At 37.8% G+C, this 19559-nt stretch overlaps 2 protein-coding genes across 2 annotated transcripts in view; one reads left to right on the plus strand and one right to left on the minus strand.

Moving 5' to 3' along the window:
• Nucleotides 1-1803: 1803 nt before the first annotated feature.
• LOC121933682 (olfactory receptor 10C1-like) lies at nucleotides 1804-2745 on the minus strand. Its single transcript, XM_042473666.1, has one exon. It carries the CDS (start codon nucleotides 2743-2745, stop codon nucleotides 1804-1806), a length of 942 nt encoding a protein of 313 aa, XP_042329600.1.
• A 1133-nt stretch (nucleotides 2746-3878) lies between these two features.
• LOC121933683 (vomeronasal type-2 receptor 26-like) overlaps nucleotides 3879-19559 on the plus strand; it is a 17244-nt gene continuing 1563 nt past the window's right edge. The window contains exons 1-5 of the mRNA XM_042473667.1: nucleotides 3879-3883; nucleotides 8309-8600; nucleotides 10889-11752; nucleotides 12501-12728; nucleotides 14800-14926. Of these exons, the coding sequence (XP_042329601.1) occupies nucleotides 3879-3883; nucleotides 8309-8600; nucleotides 10889-11752; nucleotides 12501-12728; nucleotides 14800-14926 (1516 nt within the window). The remainder of the gene's footprint in view (nucleotides 3884-8308; nucleotides 8601-10888; nucleotides 11753-12500; nucleotides 12729-14799; nucleotides 14927-19559) is intronic.

Below are 19559 nucleotides of genomic sequence, written 5' to 3' on the forward strand. Positions count from 1 at the left end.
TCTGTCGCTCGACATCACCCAGTGATAGGTCAAGGAACTACACTGGCTTCGGTTCCCTAGACCCAGCTCCTGCTTAGCAAGTCACAATGGACTTGTTTTCTCATGCTCGTCTGCCAGTTGGCCTCCTCTGCCTGCCATCCACCCTGCTCTGTGGGCTACTCTACTCTGAAGCCTGCCAAGCATGCAAGTCCTCTTTAGCTATTGCCTCTGTGATGTCACAAAGGCCCAGAAGCTTAACACAAGCCTCACGGATTGGCTGAGCACTAGTGAGGTCAACAATTCCTCAGAATCAAGGGTTTTACAATGTCTCTTTCATATGCAGCACAAATACAGATAATAAAACATGAGAGGTGAAGTTGCCAGGTCTTATCCTCTGACTCAGCTAAAGTATTTCAGGCTACTTCTCTTGGAATATGGCTAATAGGTAACTGTTGTGAGGAGATGTGAATGCAAACCACAATGCCTACTCTGTTTTTGCTGTAATTATGTTATGTTAGTAATTACTCATCTAGTCCTGGCCCCAGTCATTGTTATGTCTTCATTGGCCATGTATTCATTCAGGGAAACCTGCATTGCTAGTCTTAAAATATATATGTACACACACATGGCACTTCCCTTCAAAATAAATACATATTGTATTTTGCCACAATCATTCCTACACTCTTCACCAATTTCAGTTCTATAACCCTGAGCCGTCTGGGTTAAATCATCTTGTAACCCAAGGCACTCACCTGCTATTTGTGTGATTCAATCCTGATTTGTCCATAAAACCATTGAAAATGGCTAGAGGTCTATTTGAAATTGCTCCATGAGTTATGAATATTGTGATAATTCTCAGTGCTGTTATTAATTCAGTGCTGGTGACTTTGGGAAGAGCCAAAATTAATTAATTTATTAAATTCCTTCCTTTGCTGCTGGTACCCTGAATGGATGGCTTGCTTCCTTGCTCACTTCATACATTTTAGATTCTGGAAAATAAAGCAGCAAGTTGAATGCTAGTCGAACCATATGATCAGCAGTTCCACCCATACTGCCATCCGCTTTGCATTTTCTGTCATGACAATAATTAGTTTGTAAGCCTGAGCTCAGGCTATATACACTTATGTCACCAACAGGATGCCAGACAATATTTCCAAACTAAAAATATTCAAAATGTAAAATTTGAAATGTAATAGTGGACTACATCTTATTAGCCCTTGCTATTTTTTAAAGGACTTTATTGTTACCAAAATGAGACATGAAAAGAATGACACAGAAAAATCAAAAGAATTGACTATTTAACTCTGCTTGTAAATCTTTGTTAAAAGAACAAATTTCAGTATACGATCCAGTGTTTTGCTATTGCTGTCTCCACACACTCATGCAGGATTCTGGAAATGCATTTCTCCAGAAATGACCTTATGCCAGAAGATAATAAGTTCAGTCCATGGTTAGTTTAGAATGGTTGGAACTCATAAATAAAATGTTGATGTATCAACAAGTACTCATGGTGGGATTCCTTTTTTCAAAACAACGACAACAAAACACCAAATTATTATTTTGTTTTGTTTTTAATCAGAAAGATTTAATCAACAAATGGCAGACAACGAGCCAAGTATCTGCTTTACAAAAGAGCCTTAAATAGAAAATTTTCTTCCAGTTGCTTTCAGATAGGCTATGCAGAACTAAAGGGAGGAAGCCACAATTTCTAAATTTGGCTAAAATCAATAATTATATGTCCTAAACTAGTAGCTTCAGTAAATGAAGATAAACAGGGGCAAAATTGGTATAAGACATGATCCACAGAACTTTTGAACAGAGTTCTTATCTTCTTGGTATAAGAATAATTTTGGTTGCCAGTTTCCACAAGGCTCCTTTCACTTGTTTGTTTCTGAGACTGTATATTATAGGGTTCAGTATTGGAGTAATAACTGTATAAGACAGAGAGAGCCATTTGTCAGTGTCCAAAGAGTAACTTGACTTGGGTCTCATATACATGAAGAGGGCTGTGCCATAGAAAAGCATTACTACAATAAGATGAGAGGAACAGGTGGAAAATGCCTTGTGTCTGCTTTGCGTTGACCTCATCTTTAGGATGCTGAGGATGATCTGGCTGTAAGATATCAAAATAAATAGGAAGGGCAGCACAAGTACCACACCAGCTGCCACAATAACTTGGACTTCATTCCAGTAGGTATTGCCACAAACAAGTAGAAGTAATGGCTGGATTTCACAGTAGAAATGGTTAATTACATTTGATCGACAAAAAGGCAGGGTGAAGATGAAGGCTGTGTGTCCAGCAGCCACCATAATTGCTGTAGGACAAGATGAAGCAGAGAGTTGAATACATACTCTCTTATTCATGATGGCTGTGTACTGCAGTGGGAGACATATCGCCACATAGCGATCATATGACATGACGGAAAGGAGAAAGCACTCAGTGACACCAAAAAGTAAAATGAAATATAGCTGTGCTGCACACCCAACAAATGAGATTCTGCTTTCCTCCAAGCAAAGAGTCACTAGCATGTTGGGTATGGTGACTGAGGTGAAGCACAGTTCCAAGAAAGACAACTTCCTTAGGAAGAAATACATGGGTGTCTGAAGAGTAGCATCAGCACTTGTGACAATGACAATGGTAATATTGCTAAGCATTGTAAAAATATACAGGAATAAAAATATATTAAAGAAAATCCATTTCATTTCTGAGAGTTTGGAGAATCCCAGTAAAATGAATTCACTAGTAATCTGTGTTTTGTTATCCATGGCATCATTTTCAGCATATTTTTCCTTGAAAATGGAAAAAGAGACATTATTATCAGTACCATCATAATCATCATCTATGTCTTCATCATCTTGGAAGGGGGAAGCAATAGAAATTCAACACTTTCATTCTGTCTGAGTGACATTAATTTCCAGATCAGTATGTGTATTGGTTTTGGGTGTTAGATCTGCCACCCTGCCAGTTACAACCAACTAACTCGAATGTAGTGGTTAACATAGAACTAACTGCAAGACATGGTCCCATAAAGGCAAAAGTAAAGGTTTCTCCTTGTCATGAATGTGTATTTGTACTACTGTAGGGGGTGGTGCTCATCTCTGTTACTAAGCCAAAGAGCTAGCGTTATCCGAAGACAACTCTGCAGTCATGTGGTCAGCATGACCATATAGGTTGCCATAGTCCTATATGGGCCTATACCATATTGTTTAAATAAAGCATGTTAAACTAAAAAGGATCATTTGCTGTTAATGAAATGATAGTTTTGTCTGTACTGCTAAAAACGCTTCTCTTCTCATTTATCAATTTGACTTTCTGCATGTTCACTTGTGTGTGAACAATGCATATATATCTAATAGCAGCCAGGATAATGCATATATACAATGGGAGCAATTGTCATAGAAATGAATGGAGCAGCTTGCAGAGGGCTGTGCTCTTACCCTCACAGTAATCCCATAAACTTGGTTACTCTGAAAGATATATGTCTTTGGCATAGTCAAGGCTGCTTAGTTTGTTTCATATGGAAATAGGATATTCAATCTAGAAAATTACACATCCCACCAATTACATTGCACCACACTGGGTGAGTGTCTGTCTGGCTTTTGAACAATACAGGACAGCCTACTTCAATCTACTTCCATGCAGATATGTTGTCCTACAAACCCTTGTCTACCCCAATTCGCACAAATGGAATGTGCTTGCTGTGGATGATGAAATTTGTAGTCCAAGACATCTGGAAGATGAAGGAAGATTGAAGAAAGTTGTCTTAGTAGACGATTGCCTGAAGTAAAAATTCAAGCAAGTCATCCTAAAAATTTGAGATTAAAAAACTGGGAAAATTCCTCAGTGAGGTTTTGCAATTTTGAAAGAGCCAGAACAACAAACGTCAAGCAATATAAGGATGGCGTAGGCATTTACTATGCCAAAAACAAGCAGCAGATGCTGTAAAAAGAAAATGCCTGAAGACTAAATAATTTTGGTTTGGTCAAACATTGGAACCAAAACACATCTGCACGCCAATAAGATAGCAAGTCAAGGCTATAATCCCATTTACACTCACTCTTTAGAAATCTGAAATAAAAGCTAGATTTGGAAGATAAAAGATGGGAAAAGATAAATGTTTTAACTTTGTGCCAAAAAAGAGAAATCTGAGTCAGTTCCTTTTGTATTGGAGATCTATATAGATCTGCTCAAAAATATGTACTGTCAAGGATTATAGATTTAGAGGGATAGCCCTTGGTAGCTTTTGGAGTTGCTCCAGAAATATAGTGGAGGTACAAAGAGTATTTTTCTGCAGCTTGCTTTTGTGCTTTCTCCCATAACCTTAGAATTTGATCTTTAACATTTTACTGCTTGCTAGGTTACCAGTTTTTACCCTCACATTCAATGCAAATAGATTAGGAACAAACAGTTTAGGTTCATTTCTAAAGTGCAAGGAATGAATACCTTGCCAGGTTACATTCAAATCTTTCCTCCAAACCATGAAAATTAGTTTTGGTTAATATGATAAGATATTTACATTACTTGTTAATTCTTTTTTATGAAAATACGAAAGTGGATGTATAGCTCTGCAACCTGTAGCTAAAAGTCCTACAGCTGTGATTGGAAATCTTTCATCAAAAGCAATATAAAAATTTTATTTTCTGTTTGTTACAAAATTTATCTCCAGGCTTTAATCAAATAACAACCATTTATAGCACTCCAAGTATATACATTCATATATATGAAAATCTTGTAAAACATTTGCAGAGAAAGGAATAATATACAATCACAACATCCTAGGGAGACCCTGATAGCGAAAAAGAGAAATAATAATAATACCGGTAAAAATTGTCAAATCAAAGTGATATTACCTATATCCTTCAGCCTCAATTTACCTTGGTTACTTTACATCTTAGGCAGAACTGATTGAGCTTCTTTTAAATATCTTTACAGATTCCAGGGATGCAGCCCTCTGGGTATAACAACCTTGATCTGATTAGTATTACAGAAATCATTTGCTTTTGGCTCAGTGGAATAGCTGGTAATAGGGCCTAATCAGAATCATAAACTCAGACAGTTGGAAGAGACCACAAGGACCATTCACTCCAACCCCCTGCCATGCAGGAAATCACAATCAAAGCATCCCCAACAGATGGCCATCCAGCCTCTGTTTAAAGACCTCCAAAGAAGGAGACTCCACTCACACTCTTAGGGAGTGTGTTCTGCTGTTGATTAATTTACTACAAGTTTTTTTTGTTGCTTACCAGTCGTTTTGTTCTAGTAGTCAAGTAAATTGTCATAAATAAATTAGTATGTCTCTTCATTTGAACTCTATCAAGATTGTTATTTACACTTAGTGGTGGTACTGATTGTGATTGTGATGATGTGAAAAAGTAACAATCAGCCTAAACCATCATCCAGGCAAATGAAAGCATCTTATTGTTTTTTTCATTGAAATTCCTGGGGTTAGCCTAAATTATATTGCAGTAATAATGGTAGTACTTCATTTGGAGTATTTATAATATTCTTCTGTTACTGCAGGTAAAGAAATGTAATATAAAAACAGGTCTCAACAATAAATCCTCCATCTGATGTGCAAATCCAACCTCCTCCTGCCTTTGGCATCTGAATGACAAACAGGGATGTGTTAAAATTTTGTTCTATTGGAGTCCTGTAATACTTTTCTGTTTTTGGGTTTTTTAAACATTCTTTTTAAAGTCTGTACATCCCATATTGGACACATATTCAGAAACAATGCCTTATTGTTACCCCCAGTCCTAAATATATTAGTGCCCATCTAAAGAGCACTTATTAAAAAGCAAAGTGAAGCTCATTTGTGTAATTTCATACCATTTGGGAACTTCAACACCTAGCTTCTTTTATGGTTGAAAGAGACTGGCCAAATCATGAATGGCATGAGGAAAGAATATTGAGTCTTCCATAGCTTGTTTATGGACTTACAGTCAGAGGGTTGAGAAATTACATAAGTGAATTTTTGGCCTGAATATGCACAACATTATTTGCAATTGTAATAACATTGTTAAACATTGTATTCCCACTACTCTTTATTTCTAAGCCCTTGTGCAATGTCCAAGACCAGCAATGGGGACACATCAAGAACAGTGATCTGAATCCATTCTTTTCATATTGTTGTTCACTGCCTTCAAGTCAGCTTTGACTTATGGTGACCCTATGAATGAGAGACTTCCAAGCCAGTCTATCATCATCATCATCAGTGCTCAGGTTTTACAGACTCGGGGCTGTGGCTTCCTTGTATTGAGTCTATCCATCTGGAATGTGATCTTCCTCTTTTCTTCCAGCCTTTGACCTGAACAAGCATTATTGTCTTTTCTAGTGAATAATGTCTTCTCAGAATGGGGTCAAAGTACAAGTCTCAGTTTAGTCATCTTGGCCTCTAGGTAGAGTTCCAGCTTGGTTTACTCTAGTACCCATTTATTTGTATTTTAGCAGTCACGGTATCCGTAGAACTCTTCTTCAGCCCCACATTTCAAATGTTGATTTTCTTCCTATCAACTTTCTTCACCATCCAGATTTCACAACCATACATAGAAATGGAAAATGTTATAGTATTGACAATCCTTACTTTAGTATTCAATGATATATCTTTACACTTCAGGATCGTGTCTAGTACTTTCACAGCTGTCCTTCCAAGTCCTAGTCCTCATCTGATTTCTTGAAAGCTGTCTCCATTTAAATTAATAATTGGACCAAGATACGGAAAATCTTGAAATAAGTCAATGTCTTCATCATCTTCTTTATGATAATCATCTATCATCATATTTGCCCTACACAAGAGGGAATGAATGAAACAAAAACATATCTATGGCATTCGTCTAGCATGGATGAGATAGAAAAAACATAAAACATAATCTTAATTAGGCTAAGTTTATTGACATAAGAATTTTGTATCGGGTTTGGTTTTGAATGCAGGTCTTAGACTGGTTTTGTATGTCATTATCTAGGCAACAAAGAGATAATATTAGATATCAGATTTGACAAACATGTTTCTCGTGCCATATGATTTTCAGCAATACCACAGAGGATATACTCTGATCTGAGCATCTATAATTACCCCAAAAACTATACTCTGTTCCAAATCCCCACTGGAGTTTTCATGGCCAGTGGCAAATAATAACAATGTTGATGTAAGATGTGATAAATATACCCAGCATCTATTCCAGAGTCAGTGCTTAAAAGACTTGGAACAAATAAGACACAGGCTTATACCTATTTACTTTTTGTTTTTCAAATGTTATTATCACTGCCTTCAATACTATCAGCAAATAAAATGAAAATTCAAGTCAGACTGCTCTAATTAAAGAGATTCATCTGGTAATATAGAGGGTGAAAGCTGGAGAATCTATGTTCAGAGGGCAGAATTGTCCTTAGGATGGTGATATTGATATTGTTGCTGCTACTGTCTCACATAGTATGCCAGGATCAGATTCTTAAATGCAAATTATCACCTTCTCAGCCTATTGTTTCCAAGTATTATCAACCAGGAGATTTCATCTATGGAGGCATTATTTTTCAGGCCACATTCTATATCAATCCAAACAACTTCAGCAAACATCCTTCTGGACCACCATTAATGAAAATGTTGGTATATGGATTTCCTCTTTTAATATGTGTATGTCCAACTCATGTTCTGTAGTGGGATCATCATAATTATATGTGAAAACATGAACTGAAAATGAACCTGCTAGAGTTTCAGTTCTTTCCAGATTGTATCAAACATTGAATAGAAACAGAAGTGAAACCCAGATCCTAATTCATCAGGCTGGTGAATGCATTGTAATTTTGAGGAAGAAACTGCACAGGGATCTTATTATTGTGAACAGAAGATGAACTGTAGCTTATTAATTTGTAAGAGGCAACATTAATTGTTTAAACAAAAATAATTCCTACATATAAAATAGTCAATACTTTCAGATGCATATCTACGTTTTAACACAATCAGTACATGTATGTGCTGGTGCATGCATATAATCATAGGAAATATTAGGCAAATAAATGGGAGAGGGATGCACTTTTGGAAAGGAAAGATTAATGTGCTTTGTTATGAAACAGAAATATGTTGTTCACTTTAATATCTTCTTTTCTAAATATGTATTTTTTAACAGCACAGCAAATTGCAAATGCTACAAGTCTGTACACTGATGTAGTTTTGCTCTCCTGTTTTTGTGAAACTCACCATACATTGACAATTACCTAATAAAGGATATATAATATAATATAATAATATTTGCAATAATAACAATGACTAAATGGTAACAGTTTTGGAATGGGAAATACATGTTTATGATAACTATGTAAATCTCTTTGTAGTGTAGTAACTGAAAACTACCAACACCTCTTGGCTTTGATATTTGCTGTAAATCAGATCAATGACAATCCCTATCTATTACCCAATATTACACTGGGATTCAACATTTATGACAGCTATTTGAGTGCAAGATGGACCTATCATGCTGCAATGCAATTTATTTCTCCAAAGAACAGATTTATTCCCAACTACAGATGTGAGACTGAAGGCAATTTATTGGCAGTCATTGAGGAACTGATTTCTGAACTCTCTGTACAGATACCAAATGCATTATCCATCTACAAAATCCCACAGGTAGGATCTCACAGAATTTTTTTGAAGATTATATATTATATTATATTATATTATATTATATTATATTATATTATGTACTTTTCATACTTTATGTGTGGTTTTGGAATTTTATATGTCTTATAGGTAGACAAGAATGAGTTACTTTCATACAATCAGAAATAATATTTTCTATTAATAGAAAAACTATTCAGAAGGAAGCAATGCTTATTATTATGTCTTAACTAGAGAGAGAGAAAATGGCTAGCCTGTCACTATATTTTCAGAAACCTATCTGTGAGGACACACTTAGTTGTATCACAGTTTTGAGGAGAGCTACTGAAATCCTTGTGAGTTAAGTTACATGCAGTCATAAACTGCAGTACTGGTTATTAATAGTCTAAAGCAGTCCCCAAATGGTGCCCTTTAAAGGATTTTGGACTTCAGCTCTCAGAATCTCAGACTATTGGCCAACATGGCTGAAAAAGCTGAAGTCCAAAATCTCTTAAAGGTCACAGTTTGGGGACCACTGGTCTAAAGTCAAGAAGCTGAGAAAATCATACCGAAGCTAAGGAAACAAACCAGATAGGTGGACATATAGAAGAATAGTCAGGAACCATTTCTAGATATCACTGGAATCAAGATCAAGTTTCAGAGCTAGTAAGGTGTGCCTCTGCACTGTATAAATAATCCAGTTTGTCACTACTTTAATTGCCATGGCTCCATGCTACAGAATCCTGGACTTTGTAGTTTTGTGGGGTGGCAGAACTCTTGGACAGAGAAGGCTAGGATTCATTGGGTTGGAGCTACAGCACTTAACGTGGTGTCAAATTGCATTACTTCTACAGTGTAGATGCACCAAAGGACATATTTCACAATGAATAGCTAGAGTTGGTTCCAAAAACCAAATTGTGCTTGTGTTTACCTTTTCTACAGAGACCGAGTTACTGAGTGATTATGACTGGGACAACTCCAGCTGAGCTGTAGATGCTTCAGCTTGTCTTTGGATCATTCCACAAACACTTCATACTTGTCTTATCCATCTTGGAGACAGACACATGATACATAATGATTAATTTGTGCCACATTGATTTCAATGGGTGTCCTCTAAATATGACTAGGGAGTTTATCGCACACATTTTCCAGCCCGATCCATGCAGTGGACGGGACTGGGCTGGAATGGGGAGAAATGGGTTTTACTGCACACAAAATTACTGCTGCACTGCCGTCTGACCAAAATCCACCCCCAAGCAGTGCTCTGGTGGCCAATTTTGGCACCAGGGAGGCTTTCTGTCTTAGCAAAATCAGCCTTCACAGTACTGCTTGGGGATGGATCTTGGTCAGACGGCAGCGCAGCAGCCATTTTGTGTGCAACAAAACCCGTTTCTCCCCATTCCATTCCGATCCCATCCAGTACATGGATCGGGCTGGAAAATGCATGCAGTAAACTCCTAGATCTGAATCCAACCCGACTCTGGAGATAAGGGTTTGGATTCCAATTTGGCCACTGAAACCCACTGAGTGACTTTGGACAAGTCACACTCTCTCAGCCTTAGAGGATGGTAATGGCAACCCCAATTGAAGAAATACGTCAAAAAAAAACCCCATGGATTGTCATAAGTCAAAAACAACTTGATGGCACAAATGAACAACAAAAATCTTTACACTAGCTCAGATCACATTTACTATGGAAAGTAAATGCAGTTGTTCAGTCATATACAGTGGGCCCTCTGTATCTGTGGATTCAACTGTCTATAGCTTGACAATGTATTTTTTTTTAAATTCCAAGAAACCAAACCTTGGTTTTGCCACTTTATAGAAGGGATACCTTCTTATGTACTACACTATTAAGACATATATAATGGGATTTGAGTGTCCATGGATTTTTATATCCATGGTGGGTACTGGAACCAAACCCTAGGTACAAAGGGCCCACTGTATACATTTTTTAAATCTTATTTTGTTTCTGTCCTGGAGTAGCATGTAAAGCAAGTCCACATAATTTCAGAGTAAGAAATCATGATGGTTTTCTTAATGATATTCCATTCCAAATCAATTCTGGCTCTTTATGGAGTAATGTTAAGGTAGAATGGCAAAGGATATTACTAATTATCAAATCATTTTAATACCTATTGAACATAAGAAGAGGAAAATGTAGGGACTGAAGAAATTTATCAACTACTGTCTGTAAATGACAATAATGATATATGAGGAAAAATAAATTCAGGTTTAAAAATATGTACAAAACTTTTTTTTCTTTCCCCTGTGTCATATTGTGTTTTTTTTTATAACCTCCCCCAACTTACTTTTAGCTTGTATTTAGCTCTGCTACAGTTGATATTGAAAACACCAACCTACTTTCCTCATATCGGATGGTTCCAGAAACCTATCAGTACACAGCAATTCTCCAGTTACTTCAGTATTTCAAATGGAGATGGATTGCATTCATTGCTGCAAGTGGGGTGACATTAGACTGGTTCATGAAGATAATGCTTCCAGAATTTTCCAAGAAAGACATCTGTTTTGCTGTTGTAGAGTCATTTACCAGTTTGTGTGCTTGTTTTGATTTTGAAAGGTACAATTTTATGAAATGTGCATTTGAATTTTATGAGAAAGTTATGAGCAGCAAAGCCAATGTGCTGGTTTTTTATGGGGACACACACTCTATGATACTTCTGAGATATTTGCTAAGTAAAGACATTGAAGGTATAATGTCAAAACCAAAAGGCAAAGTTTGGATTCTGACAGTTGGGATGGAATTAAAATCCTTTGTCAGCAGAAAGAGTTGGGATATAGGAGCCTTCAATGGTGCTATATCCTTTGCACTTCACTCCAATGAACTTCCTGGATTTGAGCAATTTCTTCAGAACAGAAAACCTTCAAGTTCTAATGGAGATGGGTTCATCAGAGAATTTTGGACACAGGCATTTGGTTGTACTTTTCAGGATTTGGTTGAGGATGATGATGTGAGTGGAGACACCTGTACTGGAGAGGAGAAGCTGGAAAACCTTCCTGAGCATGTATTCCCAAAGAGTGTAACAGGCCAGAGCTACACCATCTACAATGCCGTCTATGCTGTGGCTTATGCTTTACATGCTATGTATTCATTCAGATCTAAAAACAGAGAAAAGATGAAAAGAAAAAGAAGGGTGCATCATAATCAATTGATGTGGCAGGTAATGACAATTTAATCTCTCTCTCTCTCTCTCTCTCTCTCTCTCTCTCTGGAGTTTATCATACGGGAGGAATTTCTCTTAATTTTGAATGAAAAGAAAGTGGGGCCAGAATGCATTCATGTGAATTCGCTAGTTCAGCGAATTTAAGTGAATTCGAATTGTGTTTGAGCTGACTTCCCATTGCCTGAAAATAGCTTGCCATTGCCCAAAATTGCATGTGATCACCTCTCACGCAATAACATGAAACCCCTTGATTGCGTTCGGTCTGACTTCCCATTGCCCGAAATTGCGTGCGGTAGTCTATCACGCAATAACGTTAAACTTCATGATTGCGTTCGGATTGCCATTGGATTATATTTCCAATTTCCCTTGTCTGATAATGTCCTCTCTCTCTCTCTTTCTCTCTCTCTCTCTGCTTGATAAATAATATTAATAATAATAAAATTTATTTTATCCCGCCCCTCTATGCAATGCAATTGGGGTGCCTATAACATTAAAATATACAGTCCATATCTCTCCCCCCCCCCCTAAAATACAGTTAAATGATTTACAGTATAAGCCATAACTTATAATAAGCAACGAACAACAGTGACTGCAGCAAAACACAAACTTCTATACCAGTGTAAGCACTAATGCAAGGCCAGTGTTCCTTTACAGCTTTGAGTGCATTGATACAGCAGACATTAAGATCACTCTTATTTATTTGCTTTTTTAAAAAAGTAAAATGTTTTAAATTTTTAAAATCTAGCTCCATCACTTTCTGAAATCTGTGTCTTTCAACAACACTGATGAGAGAAAGGTTTGCATTGACCAGAAAGGGAACCTCATGGCAGGTTTTGATATCATTAATTGGATCACATTTCCAAACCAATCATTCAGTGGAGTCAGAGTTGGAAAAGTGGATCCCTGGGCTTCTGCAGATGAGGCAATCTTCATCAATGAGGAAGCCATTACATGGCACAGCTGGTTTAATCAGGTATTAATTCAAATATGTGAAGTACAATCACCTTTTTCAATATTTTAATAGAATTCCTCTTTGAATTATCCATGTGCAAGTGACGATTCTTGTGCCATCAGCACAGGTTACAAGTAACTGTGCATCTCTCTGTGTGTTTAATTCTTTTTAAAATTAACTTTAGTGGAATCTTTGTATATGCCTTTAGAGGACTTACATGCCTTTCTATTTATATAGAGCTTCAACATCATGAATACATTTGTGGTGTACTAATAAGATCCAGGTCTACTGAAATCTGAAATGTCCACTGCAAGTATATGAGTCACTCTACTATGACTACCCAAGAGCAGAAATGTAACATTTCTGGAAATTTAGAAGCCACAGGAGAGGATATATATATTTCCAGAGGGGGAAAAACCACCTACACCTCCTCTTACAATGATAATCAACATTTCTGAAAACTGGAAGATTCTACTCTGTCTCTGTGTTGTGTGCCTTCAAGTCATTTCTGACTTATGGCAACCCTATGGTGAACCTGTCACAAGGTTTACATGGCAAGTTCCTTCAGAGGGGATTTGCCATTGCCCTGCTCTGAGGCTGAGAGTATTTGACTCGCCCAAGGTCAGCCAGTGGGTTTTCTTGGCCAAGCAGCAATTCAAATCCTGCTCTCCAGAGTCATAGTTCTATCTTACTTCTATGAAAATTATATCCTTTCCTAAAGCTATTTGCACTGTACTCCAGTCTTTCAAACTAGCTGAAAAGTATCCAAAAAGTACTTTGGCCCAATGCTGAATTTGTAGTGATAATCACTATATGTGGTGTATCACAACCAAATAAATCAAAACTCATTAATAATCCATAAGTAGATATAAGGTTATGAAAATTTCAGTCTCAAGTTCATTGATCATCAAATTGTTGTTGCTGTTGTTGTTGTGTGCCTTCAAGTCATTTCTAACTTATGTTGACCCTCAGGCAAACCTATCACTGGGTTTTCTTGGCAAGTTTTATTCAGAGGGGGTTTGCTTTTGTCTTCCTCTAAGGCTGAAAAAGTGTGACTTGCCCAAGGTCAAAATGTAAGTAAATCCAATTGAGTCAATGGATCTACATTAATAGGAAGCAATAGCAGGATTTAGGCCATGGTATTTTCTTCCTAGACTGAAATTTGTACACTTTTCCCTAACCCATTTTCTCTTATTTGCACAGTGATATGTACAAATATTCAAATACAACTTTTCATGAGAGCATGTTCCTGTGTATCTTTTAATATTCATATTCTAAAATGTGTACATTTGTCTCTACTTCATTCATTTGAAATGGTCTATAAACCTTGCAAATCTGAATGCCAGCTTCACTGAGATTGCTGACTCCAACAAAATTTCTTTCTATCACTAGAGTTACATCTACACCGTAGGAGGGATGCAGTTTGACAATCACTTTAAATGTCGTGGCTCTGTCCTACAGAATCCTGGGATTTGTAGTTTTGTGAGGCACCAGCAATCTTTGGCAGAGGAGACTAAAGAACTTGTAAATCTATAAATCTCAGGATTCTATAGAATTTAATACAGCAATTAAAGTGGCATCAAGCTGCATTATTTTTGCAGTGTAGATACACCCTAAGCTATAATGCCAAACAGATTGCAAAATTAACTGATCCATTAATAGGTGTAGATTGTTATGAATGCAATGATTGTCTATATATGCACATAGAAAGGAGTGGGGGGAGAGAGAAAGGAAGGAAGGAAGGAAGGAAGGAAGGAAGGAAGGAAGGAAGGAAGAAAGGAAGGAAGGAAGGAGAGTTCAGAGTTTACTTTCATGATCATTTATTAATTTCACTGTCTGACCTTGGACCACTCATTTTTTGAGTGTATTATACCTAAAAAAGGGATAAAGTTGGTCAGGCCTGTCCCTCTTCACCAGCATACAACACCAACAACTATTGCTTCAGTCAGCCACATTATTACTTCTGATGTGAAACAACTCTGTAGCCGTACATATCACTGCTTGTAAAAATTCACTTCATATCACAGTCTTAGAAGATTAATGAACCTAACCCATTTTGCTGAAGATTAATATTATCCTCATTGGTGCTCAGGCACAGCCCATCTCCCAGTGTAATGCCAAGTGTAAACCTGGTTATAGGAAAAAAAGAAAGGAAGGTGAACCCTTCTGCTGCTATGACTGCATTCCATGTCCAAAAGCCTTCATATCTGACAAAGAAGGTAAGCCAAAGAAACATATCAAATACAGTGATCTGAATCCTATTAGTAGTTCCACGTAGAGCAGAACTGTCAAGTTTTGTGAAGCGCCAGCACTCTTCTCCATGTAAATAAATATCCATTCACCATTTAATGATTGAGTCAATCAATCTACTCTAATTGAGACTATAGAGATTATCACATGGTCTTTTATCCCATTGTTTTCCCAGTGAGATAAACAGTGTTTAACTTTAAAGATGAGTCTTACTACATTCACCTGTCTGAGACCATCTGCAAACTGGGCTTATCCTGTGATTTTTCAAGCATGGGTTACAGATGGGCTACAGATGGGCCACAGATAGAAGAATGCAGTAAGACCCATCTTTAAAATTAAACATGCATTTATCCTGATGGGATAAAGCCAGTGTGATAATCTCCTCCATCCAGAAAAATATGCATGGAAATTCAATGTGTAGAAAGTTTATATGTATCATCTCTTTCCAGGCATGCATTTTGTTTGTATCTATATAGCAATAGCAAAAGGAAGCACATTTCAATACCAATTATCAGTGTACTTAAGCCTGGTTTAAGTGAGCTAATTGACCCCAACAATCTGGGTACTCATTTTAGTGATCTCAGAAGGATGTGAGCCTGAGTTGAACTTGCAACCTTATGGTTTGTGAATGAGTGGCTGCAGTACAGGCACTTAACCACTGCACCACCATACTGCTTTGCAGTATTATTTGTCTTCTCTATTTTAAAAGTGATATGTGATTGCGTGGATGTATAAGAGATGGAGATAAAAGGTGAGAGAGACAGAGAGAGACAAGGAAAGAGACATTCAGACAGATTGCTAGACTTTATTGAAGAATAATACTACATAGGTTGTATTGACAATAACCCCACATGTCTAGAAATGTGGGACAGGTTCAACAATTCTACATATGACCTGGCAATGTAGGACATGTCCAAAAAATGTGATGGCCATTAAAACCTTAGGCCCATCTGGTTCTTGATTATCCAGCAAGAGTTGTGGCTTTATATGACTTAGATGTCATCCATTTCCAAACTTTGGCCTCCCAGATGTTTTGGACTTCAGCTCAAAAAACTCCTGTGTGTGACTAAGGTAGCTGGGGCTGTGGGAGTTGAAATAGAAAACATCTGGAGGACCAAAGAATGATATATGCAGAGGAAGACAATAAAAATAATAATCTACAGTGCAAATGTGGGCGATGTGCTGGACATTTCAGTTGGGTAGCGGAATGGCAGGATGGGATTTTACAAATGCAGGATGATTTCCATCTGAGGATGCTTCCTCCCCATGTAGGACTAACCCAGAAATCTAAACTGCCCTACAGAATAGAGTCCACCAGATGTAGGACTGTGCCAGAAATCCAGGCTGTCCTAGGTAGGACCATCCTACAAATCTGAACTGTCCTACTAGGTGGCCTTCCACATGTAGGACTATCCTCAAATCTGGGTTGTCCTGTCCTACAAATCTGGGCTGTCCTATGTAGGACTGTCTCTGCATGTGGACTGTCCTACAAATCTGGAAACGGCTTACACAGAATGGTCCTCTACATATAGAACTCCCTTGTAAAGGTGAGCTGCATCCTCCACATGCAGGGCTCTCCCAAAAATATCTTGAGCAGTGCATGCCCTACCAATTAAGTCCTCCAAAGAAAATGAGGAAACACAATGATGAATTCTACTCTGCTGTGGAAATCGGGACCTTTCTGGAAATGTAGGATGTGATGGCAGACCATGTCCTGGAAACATAGGATGGATTCAATGATTCTACCATTTCACCAAGCAATGTAGACAATCCAAAAAACCTGGTGGCCATTGAGTGCATAGACCCATTCTGGTTCAGGCTAACCAACAAGAGTTATTCCTTTATATGACTTACAAGTCAGCCATTCCCTAACTTTAAACCTCCAGATGTTTTAGACTTCAGCTCCCAAATCTCCTCATTATGGGCCAAGCTAGCTGGGGCTTGTGGGAACTGAACTAGAAAACACCTGGGGAACGAAAGACAGATGTATGTAGAGGAAGACAACGATGACTTATATCTATGTGGAAATGTAGGACATGCCCTGGACTTGAGGTTGGGTCCCAGATTTGTAGGACTGGGGCCCTACAAATGCAGGCTGGCTTCCTTCTGTATATACATCCTCCAAATGTAGGACTATAGTAGAATCTAAATTGCCATACAGTTCCTTCCTCCCTTGTAACACTCTCCTACAATCTGGACTGTCCTACCTGGACCATCCTCCACTATTATGACTGTCCTACAAATCTAGATGTACTACGTAGGACTATCCTCCCCCTCTAGGACTGTTCTATGTCCCAAAAATGGACCACCTCTTCAAATACTTAAGCAGGGCTATCTTATCACCTCTTAAATGTCTCTTCATCCGACTAAACTCTGCCAGCTTCTTAAGTCTCTCCTCATAAGGCATGGTTTCCAGATCCTTCAGCATTTAGGTCACCATTTTGGTTGCAGCTTTTTCAGCTGGGCCAAGGGTGATGAGCTATCTCCACCTGCTGGTTCTTCCCTTCCTCCCAGGCCACAGCAATAGTAGTAGAAATAGTCCACCACATGCAGACTTATTGGTATTAAAGACTGGTAGAGTCGGTAATGTATTTATGAATGTATATGCAATAAGATGTATATAACAAAGAGCAATGTTAAAAAAAAATAAGAAGAAAATATTCAGGGGAAGAACAATGGATAATGGCAATGGATTGTTCTGTTTGTTTTCTGAAAACTAATCTCAGAAATCTCATGAGCTAGAACTAAACTCCTGGTTTACTTCTCCTGGACCTAGAAAGACATAGGGATTGTAGCAAAATTATCTACCATCCTTTATGGGTGAGGACATGTTTTGAGAACTTTTAAAATTAAACTTTTTTTCCCTGAAGAGTTGCCCAGCACTGCCTTGGGGCCAAGAAAAATCAACCTGGAGAACACCACCTTCAACACATTAAAAAAATCTGGTGAAGTAAACATTATCATGTTAGCCAGAATGGGATCATGCGCCCTCCAGGAATTCTGCCATAGCAAATGGAAGAATGCGAGACCTGCAGTCCAGGATATTAGAATACATTATTCTTGCATCAATATAGAAAACAAACTATATATGGATTGATTCTAGACTAGGTAGTTCCACACGAACTATTCACCCTCTAGTGATACACTGTTCTAAGATCTGAGAATGTCCCTTTTGGCTCCCGATCCCAAGAAACAGCAATGACTTTCTAAATAATTATAAGATCTAAAATAGATTTGGCGGTGAGATGGTGGTGGTGGTGATACTTTTCACATAGGAGTGATTTAGAGTGTGGCTACTAACTTCACTTAGAACCAGCAACATACTAATTTAAATCCCAACTTAACTCACAGGCTCATTGGTTAAACTTGGACAATTTCATATCACAAGATAACTTTACCTCATCTTGTAATACGGGGAAATACATGATTTATAATATAAGAAATAAATATCCTCAAGATTTAAATACCTGTAACTGTTGAAACCAAAGGAAACAAAACAAAGACAAGTATGGTAGTGTAATCACAGCTGTATCAATTTATCATAATCTCTGAAGCTTTTATCTCAGTTCCAAAGTATTCTTTTTTAGATTTGAAAGCTATTTGTGGATTTTAAAAGCAATTTATGAGATCAGAATTTTTTCAGTGTTTTCTCTTTAAGAAGAGCTCCTTCTTGTTCAGATAGGTCTCAACAAAATAATGTAGCATTTGGGAGAAAAGAAGCAAACCAGCAATCCAACACTGGAGGCTAAGATAGAGAAGATTTCCCAGCTACCATGGATTTTCCCTTGGTGCTTAAGTAGCTGGGAATAAGGATAGCCAAACACTGCAAAACACCAAACATGCTGAAAGTGTACATTTGGCTTCATTAAACCTATTTGGAAGCTTCCGAGCTAAAAAAAGCCACAGTGAAGCTGCAATGGCCAGAAAGCCCATGTAGCCCAATACACAGTAAAACATTACAGATGTTGACTCATTGCATTGCAACACCAATTTCTTCTCTCAATGATGCACATCAGTCTCTGGCACTGGGGGACAGGTTACCATCCACACAAGACAAATGCCCACTTGAAGCATGGAGCAAAAAGAAACTATGCCCTGGGTATTTTTTTCCCCATCCACTTCTTTATCTTGCATCCTGGCTGTGTGCCTCTGAATGCTCAAAACCACTGTAATGGTTTTTGCCAGTAAAGTAGAAATAGCCACTACAAAAAATAATGCCAAAGGCAGTTTGACGAAGAAGACATGTTGTCTTCTGAGGCTGGCCTGAATAAAAATATGCAAAGGAAACAGAGGAAGAGAGAGATAAGAAGAGTGTAGGTAGGTTCTGGTTGTTTGCCTTGACTATAGGAGTGTCATGGTGCTTCATAAACACTCTGGTATCAGAATCACAGCGAAGGAAAATGAAAGAGCACAAATGACAAAACTGATGCCCAGAGGTTCTTCATAAGATAGAAGGTTATATGCTTAGGAATACATAAATCCTGCTCCATGTTGGCAATCGATCATCAGGACACTTGAAACATTCAGCCAAATCTGAAAGAAAGTAAAAGGAAAGAAGGAAGGAAGGAGGAGGGAGGGAGGGGGGAGGGAGGGAGTGAGGGA

Source organism: Sceloporus undulatus, chromosome 6 (assembly GCF_019175285.1).
Source record: "Sceloporus undulatus isolate JIND9_A2432 ecotype Alabama chromosome 6, SceUnd_v1.1, whole genome shotgun sequence".
Lineage (NCBI taxonomy): Eukaryota > Metazoa > Chordata > Lepidosauria > Squamata > Phrynosomatidae > Sceloporus > Sceloporus undulatus.